The sequence below is a fragment of the Salminus brasiliensis genome, chromosome 16, assembly GCF_030463535.1.
Source record: "Salminus brasiliensis chromosome 16, fSalBra1.hap2, whole genome shotgun sequence".
In the NCBI taxonomy this organism is placed as follows: domain Eukaryota; kingdom Metazoa; phylum Chordata; class Actinopteri; order Characiformes; family Bryconidae; genus Salminus; species Salminus brasiliensis.
The window spans coordinates 32,995,724-33,018,345 of NC_132893.1; the positions used below are offsets into that span (position 1 = coordinate 32,995,724).

Sequence of the window (22,622 nt, forward strand, 5' to 3'; positions counted from 1 at the left end):
ATCTTTAAGAATAGGTGGGATTAATGAAATGCTCAGAAAGGGACATACTTACAGTGATATAACTGACCAATGAATCAAGATGATGACCACAAATCATAAAATCTCTAGTGGTGTTGGGTAGAACAGGACTACACACTCTACAGTCCAATCATCATCATCATTCTTCATCGTTCTTACAGTATTTTGGAACATTTTGGACTTTAATGACCAATAAGGAAATGAGTGGGTCTGATATGAGATAGTTGACTGTAGGGAAACTTCAGACTGGTTTCTTGATAGTGGTGGTAAATAGTCACCATGACTACAACTCAGATATAGACATTTTATACTGTACAAACCCACCAGTGAACCTACACATGTCCTTTGAGCTTTATATGTAATATTGATGATGGTAAAATAGAGGTAAATAAAAAAGAAGCGTTTCTTTAGGGACTATTTCGTCTTTGTCCATCATCCTCTGACTCCTCTGCAAGTCCGTCTACCAAGAACAGATAAAAAATAAAAGTATAAATATACACCCTGCTCAAAAAAATCCAGCTCAACACCAGCGTTTGCTGGTTTTGGATGGTGTATGATGGTGTTTGGTGGTCAAGGTGGTTGAAAAGCTGCTGGTCATCCAGTGGAAAACATGCTTAAGCAGCTCTTGACCAATGTAGTGAATCTTGCATTTGAGTTTATTGGACTCGCTGGTCTGTCAGCATGACCAACTTGACCTAGCAAATTGCCAAGCTGGTCAAACTGGTGGGCTAGCTAGTTTGGTAAAGCTGGTCGACCAGTTAGGTCAGCTGGTCAAGCTGGTCCAGCATGACCAGCTGTGTCAAGCTGGTTGTCCAGCATGACCAGCTGTGTCAAGCTGGTTGTCCAGCATGACCAGCTGACCTAACTGGTCGACCAACTTTACCAAACTAGCCCACCAGTTTGACCAGCTGACCTAACTGATCGACCAGCTTTACCAAACTTGCCCACCAGTTTGACCAGCTGACCTAACTGGTCAACCAGCTTTACCAAACTTGCCCACCAGTTTGACCAGCTGACCTAACTGGTCGACCAGCTTTACCAAACTTGCCCACCAGTTTGACCAGCTGACCTAACTGGTTGACCAGCTTTACCAAACTTGCCCACCAGTTTGACCAGCTTGGCAATTTGCTTGGTCAAGTTGGTCATGCTGACAGACCAGCGAGTCCAATAAACTCAAATGCAAGATTCACTACATTGGTCAAGAGCTGCTGAACCATCCAACTCAAACAAAACTTTCCTAATGCTATTCAGCTTGACCAGCTTGACCTATATGTAAATCTTTCTAATTTGATTTCTAGTTTCATCCACCACCAGTGTGAACAATTACCAATCCAGACTTCTCTCAAATGACACATTTCACAGCAAATCACCTTGCATCAGTTTGTGTACAGATTTAATTATGCAGAAAATCTGAAATATTGGTGGCTTTCCCCTTTAATTATTATGATGACTAACTCCAGGCTCCAGGCTATTTTCCTTATACATTAAATACACTGCTCTATAAGCTCTGCCAGTAGATTATATATATTGGGTCAGCGCATACATTTGCTAATCATAGGTTGGAGATTTGCAGCCAAGAATTTTGCTGATTGCTCTTGACCACATTAGAGCCAAACACCATAAATGGCGTAGCATTTATAGCTATGAGTGACATGGAGCCAAATATGGAAATATGGACCGTTACAGTATACTGCAGATTTGCAGACCACTTTTAAGCTGCTAGGGGCAGTTATGAGTACACATTTTCTTGGAAATGGTTATTTCCAGTGTCATACTTAATAGATCTACTACCAGCTACTAAATGTGATATTAAATATGTATTTCTGGACATATTTAAACATTCAAATGGACATTTGATCTTCATTTGAGCAATATTGAGAGATGGAGATAATAGAACTAAACACTGAACAACCGAAGAACAAACTGATGAAATGTATTTTGGATTTGTTGAGAGGAAAGGAAAGCCTCTTGAGATGTGATTGGATAAACACAAATACAAATAAATAAATAAATAAATAAATACGCTAAACATTATATTGACAGCTTGCTCCCTCTCCCACCCAGCCCTCCAGAACGTATCTCATGTTTCAAATAAAATAAAATAATTGCACCAAAATGAAATATACATTGCATCAATATGTACTTAAAGCAGTCTGTATTTTGAAATAAATGGACTTAAATTGAAAACTATTTAAAAACAGGAGAAATTGAGATATACATTTAAAAAAAATAAACATTTCCTATAACAGTGTAAAGTAAAGCAAAATTTCTCAAAGATAATTATTTTAATCAGAATGAGCTTTGTATTGAAAAAACTTTTGCCCTATTTCTTTAAAAATTCTAGGAATAGAAAAAAAGGGCTATTGCATATGTCAGACTGATAAGAGGATATATATATATATATATATATATATATAAAGCCTAAATCTATAAGACAGTTTCACTAAGTTTCACTAAATTTTATTTGTATATATATATATATATATATATATATATATATATATATATAGATTTAGGCTGCAGCCAATTAAGTGATTCAGACATGAAACAGTAACAAGTTCTACATCGAGTTCAAAATGTACACAAAGAATGAAATACCACATTAGGCCATAAGGAAATATCAGAGTTGTTCGGCTAGACAACATTAGCATAATCAATAATAGGTACAAACCAACAGCTACTTATTTCCTGGCTTGAAAAGTGAAACGATTAATTACACCATAAAGTGAACCCAGGAAGCTACATGCTTTTAATAATATAATCAATACTTGAGAAAATTCTTACAGAGTCAATCCAGAGTCCAAAATATAGGAATGAATCAACTTTCTCAAAGAGTGACCCATCACTCTTTAATTTAGAATGAATTAAATATTAATTCTATATAATATGATATTCATTTTAAATGTGGTTGCATTCCAATCACCTTCTTCTTATTCAGTTCATTTCATTCAAGTTTGTTGTCATTAGAAAATAAGCTTTGGACCAGGATCAACTCTAAATACTAATGGATTCTGAATTTGTAACAAATCTGTTTGATGTATAAATAACACTTCATCATCAGCATAAAGATGAGCAGAACACTTCAAGCTTATTTGAGGCAAATAATAAAAAAATGGGAAAAACAAGTGGTCCCAAAATAGAGCCCTGTGGAACACCTTCTTTCAACAATGTAATAATTAGACTTAGTACCCTGAAAGACAAACATAGAAAAAACTGAAGGTAAACATTAAACCTACATAAGATTTAGATCAATAGAATGAAGCTTATCAAGAGGAATGTTATGATTAGCCATATCAAAAGCCTTAGAAAGATCAATAAACACATGCATCTGTAACTTCCTTTCTGAAAGCTTCAAGGAGCTGTTTGGATTCCGCCTATCCCTCCAACAATCAAGAGCAAACTAGACAAAAATGATGAGATTTAAATAATGAAAAATAATGTTAATAATGTTCTAAACATCTGCAGCTGATGTTTTGCACCTGATTCTATTTTTTTTTACACATTTAAAGTAGTAATAAATGTGGTGGGGTCCTAAATTTTTTTGGTTAAGTTATATTACCTCTATCTCGTAATACTGTTAAAATCAAGATCAAATGCCCATATGATTAAATATGTTTAAAAAGGACACCCACAATGATTAGGCCATTAAATACTGACCGGGTTATCACCTGTTATTACCTTTTATCTGTGCGAAGATTCATTTCCAGTCAATATCTAAATGAATCATTACATCTACCCGAGAAATCTGTGAGAATCTACCAGGTGGCAATGTCATCTGTTTGGACCTACCCACATTGTCTATTATTTGATATTATAGATAACATCCGAGACCCTGGATTAATGGATATTCCCAGTTAATAATAGACCAGCATCACATCATTAAATTTTCCAGGACGAAGAGTAGATCTCTGACTCATTCGTATCTATACGAAGCCGATAAAGATCTATTGGCAGTTATAAAATTCAGTTTCTATGCAAGTACAACGCTTAGGCTACAACCTACCCACAAAAAAACATGTTTTTTTTTTTGGCCAGGCCCCTGTCCTGCTAAGCCAGTGTTTAATCACGGTTTCATTGCTCATATCATGGCTTACCTCATATGCAAACCTGACCTGTAGTCCTCCTCTGTGTATTCAAGCAATCCAAAAGCACAAAGACTGGCAGCACGGCAACTGAAGGGCCAGGCGAATGTAACTGATTTGGTTGGCTGACACTCATTTAGATTGTAATTGTGGTCTAATAGGATGGCTCCGGCGTGTCTCAAAGGACAGTTCCCTTCATGCTGCAGTGGGCTCATGTCCAGCTGTATTGTATGACTGGCTTGCTCTGATAGCATGTTTGCCATTGCCAGGGACGGAAAATGGATACAACAAACCATGACAGGATTGATTCAAGCAATCAGCATTGTTAATTGAGTCCCATGTGGCACCCAAATGAATGTGATGCTTGAAAGCCGGGCAGTGTTATAGCTTCTTTTTTATGGACGTAAGGTAATCGTTGCTTTGGAATTAACAGAGATGGTGCTTTGAAGGAACATGATGCAAGAAGACTTAATTTCCATGTTTTTCCTCTCTCTCTACTTCATTTCAGGCTCTGCCATGCGACGGCGATGGTTCGTGGTGCCGCTGCTGGTGCAGGCATGGCTCTCTGCGAGTTTCTGTTATGGTGAGCGGCCATGCCCACGAAGTTGCCGCTGCGACGGCAAGATTGTGTACTGTGAGTCCAGCGCTTTCCGCGATGTGCCCAAGAACCTCTCCGGTGGGTGTCAGGGCCTGTCCCTGCGCTACAACAGCTTGGCCAGCTTACGCGCTGGCCAGTTCGTTGGCCTCAATCAGCTTATTTGGCTCTATCTGGACCACAACTACATTGCAAATGTGGACGCTCGAGCCTTCCAAGGAATAAGGAGGCTCAAAGAGCTGATCCTGAGCTCTAACAAGATCACACTCTTGCATAATACCACCTTTCACCTGGTACCAAATCTGAGGAACCTGGATCTGTCCTACAACAAACTACAGGCTCTGCAGCCGGGTCAGTTTCAAGGCCTGCGCAAACTCCTCAGTTTGCACATGCGTTCCAACTCCTTGAAGAACCTGCCGTCTCGCCTTTTCCAGGATTGCCGTAATCTCGAATTCCTCGACCTTGGCTACAACCGCCTGCGCAGCATCACACGCAATGCTATGTCAGGGCTGCTGAAGCTGACCGAACTGCATCTAGAGCATAATCAGTTCTCCAAGATCAACTTTTCCAACTTCCCCAGGCTTTACAACTTGCGTGCCCTTTACCTGCAGTGGAACCGCATCCGGACCATGAGCGAGGGCCTCACGTGGACCTGGACATCTCTTCAGAAGTTGGACCTTTCGGGAAACGACTTGCAGGAGGTTGAGCCAGAAGTATACCAGTGCATGCCGAACCTGCAGACGCTTAACCTGGATTCCAACAAGCTGGTTAACGTCTCCCAGGAGGCCGTGTCGTCCTGGATATCCCTGACCATGATCAGTCTGGCTGGAAACATGTGGGACTGTGGCCCTGCCATCTGCCCCCTAGTGACCTGGCTAATCAATTTCCGTGGAAACAAGGAGACTCCCATGATTTGTGCCTCGCCCAAGGAGGTCCAAGGCGAGAAGGTCATGGATGCTGTGGAGGCAAGTGGAGTGTGCAGAGTTGCTCTTGCTACACCTTCAGTTTCTAGTTCTCCGTCTACCCTTTCCAGCACCCCTGCTCTGAACGCAATCTTTCCATTTGCCCCGACGCTTCAGTCTGGAGGCAGCAGGAAGGGCCAGGGAACCTCCTTGCAACACCCGACCCCTTCAAGACCACCTCAGTCTGACGTCTCTCCACCAGAGCAAGACTTTGAGCCAGTGTCCTTCCATAAGATTGTGGCAGGGAGTGTTGCCTTGTTTTTGTCGGTTGCAATGATCCTTCTGGTAATTTACGTGTCATGGAAGCGTTACCCGAGCAGCGTCAAGCAGCTGCAGGAAAACTCGTCATCTGCCCGCAAGCGACGGAAAAAGTCTAGGGAGACTGAACGTACGCTCAGCACACCCTTGCAGGAGTACTATGTGGACTACAAGCCTTCAAGCTCTGAGGCCACAGATGTTCTGGTCAACGGAACGGGGCCATGCACCTACACCATCTCCGGTTCCAGAGAATGTGAGGTATGCCTTTGCGCTTCTAGCTTCTCTGTAACGAATAAGTTTCTACTGTTTGGTAGGAAAGAGGTCAGCGTAAATTGCTTTTTGAAAAATGGTGCTGTGTGTCAAGTCCTTGTTGTTGGGTGGAAGCGTTTGTAAGTGTAAGATGTGAAGCACTTTTAAGCTTCCTTGACTCCAAGACTGCAACCTCTGGCGAAATATGTGCATTTTGATTTACAGGCTAAAGAACTGGATTTGTTATACTCAGCTCAGTTCTTCTGAGAAAAAGAGTGCTGCATTTGCAAGACATATGTGCTATTACACAAACAAATATGGCCATACGCCCTGTTTTCCATACGCTGACTTGTATGAATGAACCTCGGAAACATTGTTGTGAAAATAGTCTTGGGAGACTTTTGTCATTTCAATGGCTGTCCAATGCTTCTAGTATGTTAGGAAGGTTCCACTGTGGCCTCTAGCAGAAAACATCATATACTTTAAGGGTTCAGTGTGCTAGACATGACTTTTTGGACAACAAAGGTCATTGTTTGGCCACCTAAGCACTCAGAAGCGCTGCTGTAGTTCAGAAATGATTCTTCAGGGAACCAAATGCAGTTCTACTATGGCAGAGGTCTTCAAATCTGGACCTTGAATCCAGTTTCCAGTCCTGTTTCCATTCCTGGATCCTTGGTAGTCGAGGCTCCTACATGACCAGTCAATTGCATCAAGTGTTTCCTTTCCAATTCCAATTTCCAGTGATTACTAAATGCAGGACTGGTCCAGATTTGATGACCTCTATTCTTTGGCATTGCTTGAAGAACCTCGCATAGCACCTTCATTTGTAAGAATGCAGTTTATGGGTTCAGTGCAGCCAAGGATTCCACACGTTCTCTGTCGTATACACTCTTAAAAATAAAGGTGCTACAAAGGGTTCTTTGAGGGATGTCATTGAGGAACCCCTTTTGATTCCTTGGAATCTGTATGAAAGAGATCCGGGAGTATGAAGAATTTATTTTGGGGCTACGATGGTCATTGTTTGGCCACCTAAGCACTGATGCTGATGTTTGGTAGGGAATGAAAGCTGAGGACAAATAACCAGATGTCTGCCAGTGTTTTAAGGAGAAGTATTCCGTTAGGAGTTCTCATATGTTTAATGACAAGAGCAATTGGTTAATTGGTTAATTATTGGAGATCTTTAACATAGTCTTCAGCTGAAGCAAGATCACGTATGCACATATATGAGCATGTATGTTCTTAACTGCAATGAATAACTCATCTAAACATTGTAGCTTGGGGCTAAATACTTGCTAGCACTTCTCTTACGATGAAATCCAATGGTCGATGGTTGCGTCGGTCGACAATTATGCATGCAAGAAGACTTCAAACACTCGCCGGTTGTGGGAGAACACCTCTCTCATTCTGCTAATCCCGTCTCCAGTACCGCACTGTCAGATCTTCCGGCCCGTTTGATCCGTGCTTAATGAGGGTGTTAGATTGCCAATGTAGTGATCACATTACCTGTAAAGCAAGGAAGGATTGTTCTTTCCTCTCTCCTTTTTTCCCCCCACCAATCTTTCTAAAGCAGCGAGATTGTATGTAATAGCATCCCTCTGCCCTCTGCTTTAGCTCTTTTCTCTTTGTTTCACCCTAAATCACCCAAAGCCCTTTCAAATCCTGATCCGGGATTTTTTTCCCCGAGATTCCGAGAGTTAAATTAGCAACCTTCTATTTAGCTTCTTTGCTCTGCGGTAAAATCGGCTCCAGAAATGTTCTAGTCTGGTACAGATACACCGAGTGGACTTTCAAAAATAAAGGTGCTACATATGGTCTTTTGAGTGATGCCATTGAGGTTCTCAGAAGAACCACTTTTATAAAAGAGTCCTAAAGAACCTTTGCCTGATGTAAAGGTGGACTCTTCAGAAATGGTTCTTTAGGGAACCTAGGGTTGTTCTTCTATGGCATAGGTCTTTAAATCTGGACCTTTGGAATCCAGATTCCATTCTGGGATCTTGTGATCCTTGGTAGTTGAGGTCAGTGGCCAGTCAGTTATGTTCCAGGGCTGGAAACTAGATTCAGGGTCCAGATTTGATGACCTCTTCTACAGCATCTCTCAAAGAACCTTCTGTAGCACCTTTATTTTTAAGAGGATAAGCAAAGTTGGTTCTTCTATGGCAGAAGGACCTTGAATCCAGATCTTGTCTGGGATCTTGTAACCTATGTAACCTTTGTAACCTTTCTAGCACCTGTGTAACACGTTCTCACATGTTCTTTGAGCGATGCCGTAGAGGAACCACTTTTGGTCCCCTGGAGAACCATGTTTGTAAAAGAGATCTGTAAATGTGACAAATCTTTTAGAGTCGTCAGGAACCTTTGTCTGACGTGAAGGCCTTCACAGGTTGTTTTCAGAAATGCTCCTTCAGGAAACCCAGAAGTGGTTCTTCTGTGACATCCCTGAGAGAACCCTGTGTAGCACCTCTTTGTGTTTTCAATGCATCCAAGTGATCCACTCAGTGTTACGGGTTATGTGCTGGTGGACTATTTTGAAATTCAGCTGCTCTCCAGATTCTCCAGAAGGCTATGACTCCTCATGCCTGTGGTCCAGAAAGCCCAGTCAGCTCCTGGCAAGGTCTGGCGGCATTAGCTGCAACCAGTGCCTCTGGCAGTGCCATGACAGAGTCACTTGGCCCAGAGGCACATGAGACAGGCATCAGCGCAGAGAAAGAGACAGAGAGACAGGCTGATAGACTGATAGACGTGATGATAGACAGGTAAGCAGGTGAAAGGAACGGACATGGCAGACACCGGAGCACAGTCAAAGCTGCGGAGAGCACACAGGCGTACAGAATGGCATCCAGACAGCACGGGCTGACCTTCCTGCACGCACCCCTGTCCGGTCTTATTCACCGAGCTCAAAGGCTTTCTTTTTCCCCCTTCCCCCTCTCCTTCTCCTTCCTTTCAGACAGATCAGAAGTGCGCTTTAGACTCCAGCAGATTGGCATGTTTTGCTTTGTGACTGATTCGTCTAGTCAAACGAGGAAAGCAACAAAGGATGAGAGACTGCCTGTTGACTTGTTTATTAGTTCCTTGTGCGTACTTTGCAGCACGCTCCGACGCCTTGTCTTTGATACATTTCAAGAAAATGTGTCCAATTTTTACCGAGTCGATATGAGAAAGTCTGCAGGCGTCAGAAGCTCCGGCATAATCTCCTGCCATATCTGTAGTTAATGCATCAGCCTCTTTAATATACTGTACTGCTAAAAGAAGCATGTGATGCTAATGGGGCTAACCGTCACTAAGGCAACAGTCCTATATACTGGATCAGCATCAGCACCGATACTAACCTCTGGATCGCCAGACATGACCAACCCACATTCAGTACTGTTGGCTACTCAGTTAGACGGCAAGCCTGGGATGGACTGGCGCCCTCTCCAGGGGGTATTCCTGCCTTACACCAGCAACTTTCTGAAAAACCATAGCAAGAACCTTGCCACACTGTAGCACACTGTAGCCATGTAGCAACAACATAGCAACCAGGCAGCAACACCTTAACAACCAGTTAGAAGCACCATATGCAACCACTTAGCAAGTTCATAGCAACCACCTGGAAGACCTTAGCAACCACCATGACAACCACTTAGCAACAACATAGCAACCACCTGGGAGACCTTAGCAACCAGTTAGGAACACATAACAACCCAATTGAATACCATAACAACCACTTAGCAACTTTATAGAAAACACATGGGATACCATAGCAACCACGTAAGAACCCTTTTGGCAACACCATAGCAACCAAGTTGGATACCATAACAACCCCTTATCAATGGCATAGCAACCACAGAGTAACCATTTAGCCACACTATAGCAACCACCTACCAACACCATAGCAACCCCTCAGCAAAACCATAGTAACAAGTTAGAAACATCACAACAAGGAAGTTGGATACCATAACAACCACTTCAACTTCATAGCAACCACCTTGGATATGATAGCAACCACATAGAAACACTATAGCAACCACATAGTAACCACTTAGCAACCATGTAGCAACACCATAACAACCAGTCAGAAGCCCCATAGCAACCAAGTTGGATACCATAGCAACCACTTAGCAACTTCATAGAAACCACCTAGTAACAACTTAGTCACACTACAGCAACCACCTATCAACACCCATAGCATACCACCTAGCAACTTCATCGCAATTGAATAGCAACCACCTAGTAACCACTTAGCCACAGTACAGCAACCACGTAGCAAACCCTTTGCAAAACCATAGCAACAAGTTAGGAACACTACAGCACTACCGCACTACAGCACTACCATAACAACCATTTAGCAACTTCATAGCAACCACCTACCAACACCATTGCAACAGCCTAGCAGGATGTGGGAAGTTCTGTAAGTAACTTTTCTTGTTGATTCTATTGAACCACACTGTACTGAGCTAAATCCAGTTAAACAGGGCTAATTATGCAAAACCACGTAAAAGCATATTGTGATGTAATTTATCATGATGACAATAAATATATATGATATCGTCCAGCCGTACCCTGAGCTCACATCAGAGAGATCAGAAAAAGAGCTAACATTCCCGCTCAGCATGACAGGGAATGATAACTAGCATAACGGAAGCTCCTTCTCACCGTTAGCCACACCAGCCCAGTTAAACATGCGGCGGTGAGATGAAATTAGTCCTGCTACTGTACTGAAGCCCACTGTTTCATCAGGGGTAGGCCTCGCGGAGAGAGAGTGATACCGCCTCATGTTTCAGTGATATTTCCAGTTGTCTGTAATTGTGAATTGTTTACTTCGCTCTCGCTCTCTCTCTCTTTCTTCCGTCTCCCTCACCACAGCAGAGCGCCGCTGCGTCAGACATAATGTGGTTTGGCTGCTCTCCCGTGCAGCAAAGCTCACGTCACCCAGTGATTGATGAGTTCTATTCTCTCTCGAGCGATTTGGTATTCCGTACACACACCTGACTTACAGGGCTTTTCACATCACGCTAACGAGCTAGATTCAAACATACAGTTCGGATTGCTTTTGTCTCGGAAAACCCGTGTTCTCTTGATGCCTTCCCGCATCTCTTCAGCGCCTGATCACGAGTGACAAGGAACTGCAGATAAAGAGTAGTTTAGAAAGAGAGAGAGAGAGAGAGCTTCCTCTGCCCTAACCTTGAGAGAGGGCTCTCGGTAAAACCGACACGTCCTATTCGAACATCCTTTTGTTGTGAAACGTAATGACTGAATACAGTGCCCTCTTTGAGGGATCTGGATACTAAAGCTATAAAAGGGTGCTTATTGACAGAACTGACGATGGCCATGGCTGGGATTTATAGCAGCAAGGTCCTTTTGAGGCCGGCATTCAGCCCTAGTACCCAGCACAACTTAATTAAGGGTACTTTCATGATTGCTAAGGCTCAGAATTAAGGCTTTTCCTGTGGCAGACTAGGGCTGTGTCCCAATTGCATGCTACACACTAATACTATAAGCTATAAACTATATGCTAATCTTAATACACTAAAATATTAACGTTCATACTTTTGGACATACATCACCGTATGTTCTCAGATGTGAGTAAGCCCTCCCTTTTTAGTTTCCAAGCATTGCATTGTGGGATATTAGTGTTTATCTGAGTATTTATTTGAGTATACTCAATGTAGACTACTGATTAGTATGCAATTGGATTGCACTCAAAGATCGGATTCCCCAGCCAGGCATGCACCTTATGCTACACCAGTAAGGGTCCTTGGTCAAGATTCCTAATTCCACGTTTTCTGAGTAATAAGGGGGAAAACAAGCGAACCTGAATGAACCAGTCTGCCAAATGAGTCTAAAAAAAACAGTGAAAAAAACTCCTAAGACCATTTCCGCGACTCTGCGATCTCAAATATGAGGCTTCATCCTCTAAACCTGTGGGATTTGAGCCTCAGTTAGCTGGAACACGGCCTATCTAGGCCTAGATAGTCGGCTACGAGTCTCATTTCAGCCTTCAGTCCAGTAGCTGTAGCTGAGCTAGTCAAGCAAAGGTTAACCAGGTCAGAGCAGTTTAGCGAACATTCGTAATGGTCAGATTGACGCTCAACAGAATGATTGATTTAAAACTGGGCAGTGTTCACTTGCTCTGTTACCCTGTGAGCAAACCGAACTTTGTATTTGAGCATTTTTAAATAACGTAGGATGAGATGGTTCGAAAGCCACATAAATGGAAAACCATCTGCGCTACTTGCTCAACTTATGCCACCCGTAATACCGGACACTACGGCTGTTTTTTTTTTGTGTGTGTTTTTGAGACGGTTTGTATGACAGTATGAAAAAAGTGGATACCGCCCAACCCAATTTTCAATTAAACGCTTAAAAATGTAACGCTTACAGTAAGATACAGTGAAAAATAAGTGGCGTATAATGTGTTTTGAATGTTATTATGGTGGTTGATGTGGTGCAACAGATAACACCACTACCTGCCACTGAGCTCCCACACCATGTGGGAGACTGGGGTTTGATTCCCAGTCTGGGTGGCTATGCTGCGCTACACCAATAAGAGTCCTTGGGCCAGACTCCTAACACTACATTGACCCTCCTCTGTAATATGAGTAACCCTGGAAGTAGCTCTGGATAAGAGTGTCAGCTGAATGCCGTAAATGTTATTAATATGTATAAGGTTGATATTTACATAGTTATATGTTTTTTATCTCCAAATCTGGTAAAGTATTTTATATATTATATATTTATTATATATTATATATTTTAACTGTCCACAATCTAACATGCAAATGACAATACAGCAATACAATAAGAACATTGCATTGCTGTGTTTCTTTTCCTCCGGGTTGCCAGGTCGAGTGTCAAGTGCCATGTTCTTAACCACCAACACATAAACTTTTGACAAAACTGGTTGTAAACTAAAATCTACTAAATAATAAGTTGAATAATCTGTCAAAACAAATGGTCTAAATGTCTCGTCAACTAATACAAATGTTTTGTAAACATACTGTAATAATTAATAATAATTTTCTCCAAATTTATGCTTTTATTGATCTGTTTTGGTGATATTACACACATATATCCCCTCACCTTTAGCAGACTCAGGACACAGCCTTAATCTGGCCATCAGCAATGTGCAGCCATACACACAACACCCTTCTTCCATTTTTAAAGAATGCTGGAGCTCACTGTACATGCCTGTCTAGCCTTGGTTGCCAACTATTCTACCCCAGAATCAATATACATTTGCAGTCGAGGTATATATTTTTTTCAGTGGTATATTTGAAAAGTAGTCGAACACACTTTAAAATGCAGTCACAGGGTGGTGGGGTGGTGTAGCAGGTGGTGTGTGTGCACTGCACCGTTCCAGGGGCCTGAGGTTGTGGGTTTTGTCCTTGGTCTGCATGTGTGATCTCTATGTGGGGTTCTTTCGGGTTCTCCGGTTTCTACCTACCTCCCAAAAACACATAAGGTACACATGAATTGGCTATGGCTAGGTGTAAGTGAAAGGGTGTGAAGTGTGTGGTACCCTGCAATGGACTGTCGCCCTGTCCAGGAGGTACTCCTGCCCTGCCCCCATTGATTATGGGTTGGCTTTCGGTGACCCTGACCAAGAAAATGAACCAATGAAATGGTTCCCACTTCCACCGCACCAGCTACCAGATGCCGGGTCCCCAACTCCACCGCACCAGCTACCAGATGCCAGGTCTCCAAGTCCACCACACCAGCTACCAGACGCCAGGTCCCCAACTCCACCGCACCAGCTACCAGACGCCAGGTCTCCAAGTCCACCACACCAGCTAACAGATGCCGGGTCCCCAGCTCCACCGCACCAGCTACCAGACGTCGAGTCCCCAGCTCCACCGCACCAGCTACCAGACGTCGAGTCCCTAGCTCCACTGCACCAGCTAACAGACGCCGGGTCCCCAGCTCCACCGCACCAGCTAACAGATGCCGGGTCCCCAGCTCCACCGCACCAGCTAACAGACGCCGGTTCCCCAACTCCACCACACCAACTACCAGACGTCGAGTCCCCAGCTCCACTGCACCAGCTAACAGATGCTGGGTCCCGAACTCCATCACACCAGCTAACAGACGCCGGGTCCCCAACTTCCCCACACCAGCTAACAGATGCCGGGTCCCCAACTCCACCGCACCAGCTAACAGATGCCGGGTCCCCAGCTCCACCACACCAGCTAACAGACGCCGGGTCCCCAACTCCCCCACACCAGCTAACAGATGCCGGGTCCCCAGCTCCACCGCACCAGCTAACAGACGCCGGTTCCCCATCTCCACCACACCAACTTCCAGACGTCGAGTCCCCAGCTCCACTGCACCAGTTACCAGATGCCGGGTCCCCAGCTTCACTGCACCAGCCAACAGACGCTGGGTCCCCAGCCCCACTACATCAGCTAACAGACGCCGGGTCCCCAGCCCCACTACACCAGCTGTGCCAACATAGCCGGCCAACATCGCTTAAGAGTGATAAGGGGTGGGGGCGTGCCATCTACCCACACAGACAGAGCACGGGAAGTTGTCCTCTCTCGACCCACTACTCGAGACCCATGGGCCGTAGTGGAAGCGCATTAGACCGCTGAGCCACTCTGAGCCCTCAAACTGGCCCGATTGAAGGTGAAAACCCAGCAACCTGATGGCATTTCAGTGTCCATTTTCCTTTCAGTACCCCACCGATATTAGCTAGGCCTGTGCATACATTTATTACACATAATGTGTTTTCAAGTGTTCACTTATCAACATTAAAAAACACACAGGCCTGCAGCAGAACGGTGGACAGCGCTTTCCTCAGCTGCAACGCGGGGAGGTTTTTAATGCGGTTGATGTGGGTAGTGTGTGCGCAGAGCCGGCGAGTTAAACCTCAAGTGTTTTTGAAGGCATTTCTGTGCTTCATTCAATATTAATTCTTGTTGGTTGTGAGCAATTAGGCCAGTGCCATCACTTTGCGAGTGTACTGTACATTGTGGCTGTGTTGCATTTGCATTAAAAGCTTAACCTGTCACTCTGTGATGCATGCAGATTTTAAATTGCTCTAATTGCTTTGTGGGGGGAAAAGGAAAGAACTTTGTTCCATTTTAAATGGAAAAAAAGAGACGGACAATGAGGACATTAATCACCATTAGACTCACCAAATTTTAGTTAACAAATTGGTGTTTTTGTACCTTTGACCTCTGTAAATAATGAAAATGGACTAATCCTCTCAGCAGCCGAAAGTGATTGTTGAAGATTAATATGTACGCTGCCAATCTGGTTATCGGGCCGGGGACGGGCTCATAAATTAAAAACAAGGAAAGTAGAGTAAGAGGTAAAGTGGGGGAAAAAAACAAAGACAAGATTAAGGACAGTATTTTTTTATTGTGCTCGCTGACCGCAAAACAGAATTGGCGAGCTGTTTTTGTACCTGTGGACGATTTCGGAGTTTTAGCCTCGGGCCCGCAAAAAACGTGCTGGCTGGTGGAGATTAATTCTGCAATCAAGAGTATTAATAGGATTTGATGGAGAATAATGATGGTGGAGGATCTAGTAGAACATTTTATTAGTAGGACTGGAAAATGGTGAAGATAGAAGATCTACTTGCAGGAAGGTTTTATAATGGAATGGAATAATGGAATGGAGATGGATGACGGTGGAAGATCTTAATGGAAGTCTTTGTTCATGCAGGTAGAGGATGCTGATGGTGGAAGATCTAGGTTCTAGGTTTGTTAGAGCAGATAGAGAATGCTGATGGTGGAAGATCTAGGTTCTAGGTTTGTTAGAGCAGATAGAGAATGCTGATGGTGGAAGATCTAGGTTCTAGGTTTGTAAGAGCAGGTAGAGGATGCTGATGGTGGAAGATCTAGGTTCTAGGTTTGTAAGAGCAGGTAGAGGATGCTGATGGTGGAAGATCTAGGTTCTAGGTTTGTTAGAGCAGGTAGAGAATGGCAGGTAGGCAGGTAGAGGTTAAAGGTTCGAGCAGGTAGAAGATGCTGATGGTGGAAGATCTAGTGTTCTGTTAAAGTTTTAGGTTTGTAAGAGCAGGTAGAGGATGCTGATGGTGGAGGATCTATGTTCTAGGTTTGTAAGAGCAGGTAGAGGATGCTGATGGTGGAGGATCTATGTTCTAGGTATGTTAGAGCAGGTAGAGGATGCTGATGGTGGAAGATCTAGGTTCTAGGTTTGTAAGAGCAGGTAGAGGATGCTGATGGTGGAAGATCTAGGTTCTAGGTATGTTAGAGCAGTTAGAGGATGCTGATGGTGGAAAATGTAGGTTCTAGGTTTGTTAGAGCAGTTAGAGGATGCTGATGGTAGAAGATCTAGGTTCTAGGTTTGTAAGAGCAGGTAGAGAATGCTGATGGTGGAAGATCTAGTGTTCTGTTAAAGGTTCTAGGTTTGTTAGAGCAGGTAGAGGATGCTGATGGTGGAGGTGATGAGTGAGAGGTAAAATGGGGAGAAAACAAAGACAAGATTAAGGACAGGTTTTTTTTTATTGTGCTCGCTGACCGCAAAACAGAATTGCCGAGTTGTTTTTGTACCTGTGGACGATTTCGTAAAGCTCATAAACCGTGATGAGTGTTTTAGCCTCACTCTGTCCCACAAACACAAAAAAAACTCGGGCAGGGGCACTTCATTTTTTTTTTTATGCTGTGCTGTGCTGTGAAAAATGCTTCTCATATGCTTTATAAAGAGAGCGAGAAACACGGCCGTGCACGCTGCTTTATTTTATTACAGAAATATTAGGCTTGAAATAACTCTTCCTTTATCCCTTTGCTGATACCGGGTGGACTGTATTGGAGAAGACACGAGGGTAAGGGGACAGCAGAAAGGGACGAACGCGCCGAAAACGAATGATGGGTGTGTTTGCGGCGAGGAGGGAAGCCGGGGAGCCGAGGAGTCGAGGAGCGTGAGCAAATGCCGCAGAGAAATGAAAGCGGGAGATGGAGTGAGTGAGAAGGCGCAGTCTAAACCGAGAAGCACAGGCCATTTGATTTAGTGCCAATCACACGATTTAATGTCTGTGCGGCGCATCATAATTTATTAAGATTATCATAAACTTGGGCCTGCAGAACGCCACAAGGGCAGTGCAGACTCACCCCTCAGAGTGAGTTACTGCCAATGAGCTGTGGCATGAGGCAGGACAGCAAGCGAAACAGCCCACATCCTTTCACTTCCTTACGCCTCTTGGATCTCATTTTCCCGGCACTCAACCAACACATGTACGGTGTTTGTCCAAATGTTTGAGGACATCCAGTGTTTCTTAAAAATCAGCGGTATTAATAAGTATAGTATAAGGATGTGATGGAGAACTTTGAGATGATGGACGTTCTAGTGGAAAGCGTTAGCTAGTGGGGGTGGAGAATGATGACGGTGGAAATGGGAAATGGGGAAGATGGAAGATCTACTAGCAGGAAGGATTCATCAATGGAGACTTAGAATGATGGAAGGTCTATAAGGTGGATAGGATCTCATTTGAAGTCTTTGTTGGAGCAGAAGGAGAGCGCTGATGGTGGAAGATAGGAACTTCATGAGTTTTAGTAGGAACATCCAATCAAGGAACAAGAAGTCAAGGGTATTAATAGAAATGTGACAGAGAATTTTGAGGATTTGAATTTTGTGTTTGCTGGGAATGGAAAATGATGAAGATGGAAGATCTACTAGCAGGAAGGATTCATCAATGGGGACTTATGATGATGGAAGGTCTATTAGGTGGATAAGATCTCATTTGAAGTCTTTGTTCGAGCAGAAGGAGAGCGCTGATGGTGGAAGATAGGAACTTCAGGAGTTTCAGTAGGAACATGTGTACGGTGTTTGTCCAAATGTTTAAGGACATCCAATCAAGGATCAAGAAATCAAGGATATTAATAGAAATGTGACGGAGAATTTTGAGGATTTGAATATTGTGTTTGCTGATAATTGGAAAATGGTGAAGATGGAAGATCTACTACCGGGAAGGATTTAGAAATGGGACAGGAGAATGATGAGGGTGGAAGATCTAGTGGAAGAGGTTTGATAGAGGAGATGAAGAATGCTGATGGTGGAAGATCCAGTTAAAAGTGTTTATTAGTGCAGATGGAGAATGCTGATGGTGGCAGATCTAGGAGATGAAAAATGCTGATGTTGTTTGATGGAGCTTCAGTAGGAACACATATATGATGTTTGTCCCAATGTTTGAGGACATCCAACATTTCTTCTGCAATCAAGGGTATAAATGGGATTTGATGGAGAATTTTAATGGTGGGAGATCTAGTAGAACGTGTCGGCTGGTGGAGATTTATTCTGCAACCAAGGGGATTAATTGGATTTGATGGAGAATAATGATGGTGGAGGATCTAGCAGAACATTTTATTAGTAGGACTGGAAACTGGTGAAGATGGAAAATCTACTTGCAGGAAGGTTTTGTAAATTGGAATGGAGATGGATGATGGTGGAAGATCTTAATGGACGTCTTTGTTCATGCAGGTAGAGGATGCTGATGGTGGAGGATCTAAATGGAAGTCTTGGGTAGTGCAGGTGGAGAACACTGATGGCGGAAGATCTAGTGTTTTGTTAAAGGGTCTAGGTTTGTTAGCATTTCTGTCCAAATACTTAAGGACATTCAGCATTTCGTCTGAAAACAACGAGAGAGCCTCTGATTTTGAGAGCCTGTATTCCTTTGGGAAGGTTTAACACTAGATGTTGAAACATTTCTGTGATGATGATTTGATTGCATTAATCCACAACTAGTTCATTATCGAGGTCAGGTGGTATCTGAAGGTATTGGAAGGAGATCCAGAGAATGCAGTTTCCGCTGCTCCACAGCCCTAAACTTGGGGCCCACACTTGGTATTGGGCATGGTGACACTTAGGGATGCACCAATCCGGCTTATTCAGTTCCGATACCGATACATAAACTTTGCATATCGGTCGATACCTCAAACCAGTCCGATACCATTGCTGAATTAATAAACCATATACCTCACCATGTGTGAGAGAATTAAGGCATCAGGATTGACCTAAACATTACTTTATATAATATAACAAATTAACACAGATATAAATGTACTAAATTGCCATTAGTCATTTATTTATTTGCACGTTTAGTGCAGTCTCACACCAACAAATTAAAGTGAAAGGATCGGTTCCATGGATCAGTCTATTTATCCGATACCTGATCCATCAGGACTGATACCCGATCCTAATTTCAGATCGGTGACATTATGCCTTGCTGGTGGGGAATACTAATGGTGGAAGATCTAGTGATCTGTTGAAGGTTCTAGGTTTGTTAGTAAAGATGAGGAATGCTGATGGTGGAAGATCTAGTGATCTGTTGAAGGTCCTAGGTTTGTTAGTGGAGATGAGGAATGCTGGTAGTGGAAGATCTAGTGATCTGTTGAAGGTTCTAGGTTTGTTAGTGGAGATGAGGAATGCTGATGGTGGAAGATCTAGTGATCTGTTGAAGGTCCTAGGTTTGTTAGTGGAGATGAGGAATGCTAATGGTGGAAGATCTAGTGATCTGTTGAAGGTCCTAGGTTTGTTAGTGGAGATGAGGAATGCTGATGGTGGAAGGTCTAGTGTTCTGTTGAAGATTCTAGGTTTGTTAGTGGAGATGAGGAATGCTGGTGGTGGAAGATCTAGTGATCTGTTGAAGGTTCTAGGTTTGTTAGTGGAGATGAAGAATGCTAATGGTGGAAGATCTAGTGTTCTGTTTAAGATTCTAGGTTTGTTAGTGGAGATGAGGAATGCTGGTGGTGGAAGATCTAGTGATCTGTTGAAGGTTCTAGGTTTGTTAGTGGAGATGAGGAATGCTAATGGTGGAAGATCTAGTGATCTGTTGAAGGTCCTAGGTTTGTTAGTGGAGATGAGGAATGCTAATGGTGGAAGATCTAGTGTAAACATCATCATTAAAAGCAGCCGGTGTGTCCCCACAACGTCAGAATACTGTTTTCCTTCATCTTGGTGGTGTTTGAATGATGGCGGAAGTGCCACAAAATGCCAAACACACACACAAACACACACACAAAGAAACAGCTTGGCAAGGCTTGACCTTCCGATAAATATTCACTTCCACCCACACAATAGCTTTGTTTTATATGCCTTTGTGTTATCAGCTGGCAGCTCTGGCACAAACCAGCGCTTCCCTGAATCCACTTTTGAGCCTGGCCACTCCACATTCAATAATCAACAATGGGGTCAGTATCAGTACAGCAGATAACAGCAATGACACACCAGTACTATGTCCAAATACTAAAGGAAACCATCCCGGTGATGGCTGATCCTCGTTCCAAGCCTTGGGCTCTGTTTGCATCTGAAATATCTAAATAGCCACTACTTTAGCATGGGTGCATTAAGCTCTCTCACAGACACACAAAATCCTGTGTCTAAGCGCTCTTCAGATAAATCTTCATTCCTAGCATTCCCTCCCATTGTTCATCAGAAATCCAGAGTATGGAACGGGCTTTAATGGGTTTCCTAGGCTAGCACCAGTGAGGGCCCTCAACTTCAAAGTAGCTCGTCCTTTTTGATTATAGAGGCCAAGGCTACTGTGGGCATCCAGGATGTGTCTGTGTGCATAATATATATATATGTGTGTGGTTAGAGTTTCTGGTGGGCGTTTGAGTGTTGTGCTCCCAGGTGGTGTACTCTATTCATTCCAGCATTTTGAACATCAGAGTTTGAGTGGAGTAGTCCCTAATTGGATTACACTTAAAAAAAAGGAGGAATGAAATGAAGGTATTATTATTTAAGCCTTCTTCACTTCTGTGTTTAAATTGTCAGAATGATCAGACGTCCTTCGCACCTGGATAAAAAATAAATAAATAAATAAAAACATCTGAAATGTCCGAGAGCAGCTCCGCTAATGTGTATTCGACCTTTTGTTCATTTGCAGCATGTCTCCTCCCAGAAGCCTTTCAGAAAACAGCAGTTCTGAGATTGTGTAAGATTGGCAAACAGACAAATCTATTACCAGCTCATAAATGAGCTCCTCATTTCATTCTAATGTTCCTCCGCAATCAGCCTGTAAACATATTTTTTCTTTTTTGTGTGGAGAAGAAGGAGGAGGCATGATGATTGCGTTCATAACGACTGTTTGAACTTTCAGACGACCTTCTGGTTGTTATTTTGCCCTCATTACCTTTCGTTTACCTGTGGTGGAGCCATTGTGCTTTGCATTCTCGCGTCTCGCTGCACAAACACAAGCTAACATGGATTTGGGGGAGCAGGAGAAGATGGAAAGCTGTCCAGCAGTGCTGTAGGAAGTAGGCTTCGTTATACCAGCCATGTCTTCTAAAGGGTTACCCCTGGGTGTCCGAACGGCAGTGTCCGAACGGCAGTGTCCGAACGGCAGAGTCCAACGCCTGTTTGTGCAGATGGAGACTGATGATGTTGGAAGATCTAGATGCACGTTTCTATTATTGCAGATGGAGAAAGCTGATGGTGGAAGTTGTAGTAGGAAAGGTTTGCTATTGCAGATGGAGAAAGCTGATGGTGGAAGTTGTAGATAAAGTTTGCTAGTGCAGATGGAGAACGCTGATGGTGGAAGTTGTAGTAGATAAAGTTTGCTAGTGCAGGTGGAGAAAGCTGATGGTGGAAGTTGCAGTAGGAAAGGTTTGCTAGTGCAGGTGGAGAAAGCTGATGGTGGAAATTGTAGTAGGAAAGGTTTGCTAGTGCAGATGGAGACTGATGATGTTGGAAGATCTAGATGCACGTTTCTATTATTGCAGATGGAGAAAGCTGATGGTGGAAGTTGCAGTAGGAAAGGTTTGCTAGTGCAGATGGAGACTGATGATGTTGGAAGATCTAGATGCACGTTTCTATTATTGCAGATGGAGAAAGCTGATGGTGGAAGTTGTAGTAGGAAAGGTTTGCTATTGCAGATGGAGAAAGCTGATGGTGGAAGTTGTAGATAAAGTTTGCTAGTGCAGATGGAGAAAGCTGATGGTGGAAGTTGTAGTAGATAAAGTTTGCTAGTGCAGGTGGAGAAAGCTGATGGTGGAAGTTGCAGTAGGAAAGGTTTGCTAGTGCAGGTGGAGAAAGCTGATGGTGGAAGTTGTAGTAGGAAAGGTTTGCTAGTGCAGATGGAGAAAGCTGATGGTGGAAGTTGTAGTAGATAAAGTTTGCTAGTGCAGATGGAGAAAGCTGATGGTGGAAGATCTAATTGGATGTTACTCCTAGAGCAGATGGAGAAAGCTGATGGAGGAAGTTGTAGTAGATAATGTTTGCTAGTGCAGGTGGAGAAAGCTGATGGTGGAAATTGTAGTAGAAAAGGTTTGCTAGTGCAGATGGAGAAAGCTGATGGTGGAAGATCTAATTGGATGTCACTTTTAGAGCAGATGGAGAAAGCTGATGGTGGAAGTTGTAGTAGGAAAGGTTTGCTAGTGCAGATGGAAAAAGCTGATGGTGGAAGTTGCAGTAGGAAAGGTTTGCTAGTGCAGATGGAGAAAGCTGATGGTGGAAGTTGTAGTAGGAAAGGTTTGCTAGTGCAGATGGAGAAAGCTGATGGTGGAAGTTGCAGTAGGA

At 43.4% G+C, this 22,622-nt stretch overlaps 1 protein-coding gene across 1 annotated transcript in view; it reads left to right on the top strand.

Annotated features, from left to right (window-relative positions):
- The window catches only part of LOC140536446 (leucine-rich repeat transmembrane neuronal protein 4), a 191,234-nt gene that overhangs the window by 5,444 nt on the left and 163,168 nt on the right, over nt 1–22,622 (top strand). The window contains exon 2 of the mRNA XM_072658245.1: nt 4,609–6,173. Coding sequence (XP_072514346.1) covers nt 4,609–6,173 — 1,565 coding nt within the window. The remainder of the gene's footprint in view (nt 1–4,608; nt 6,174–22,622) is intronic.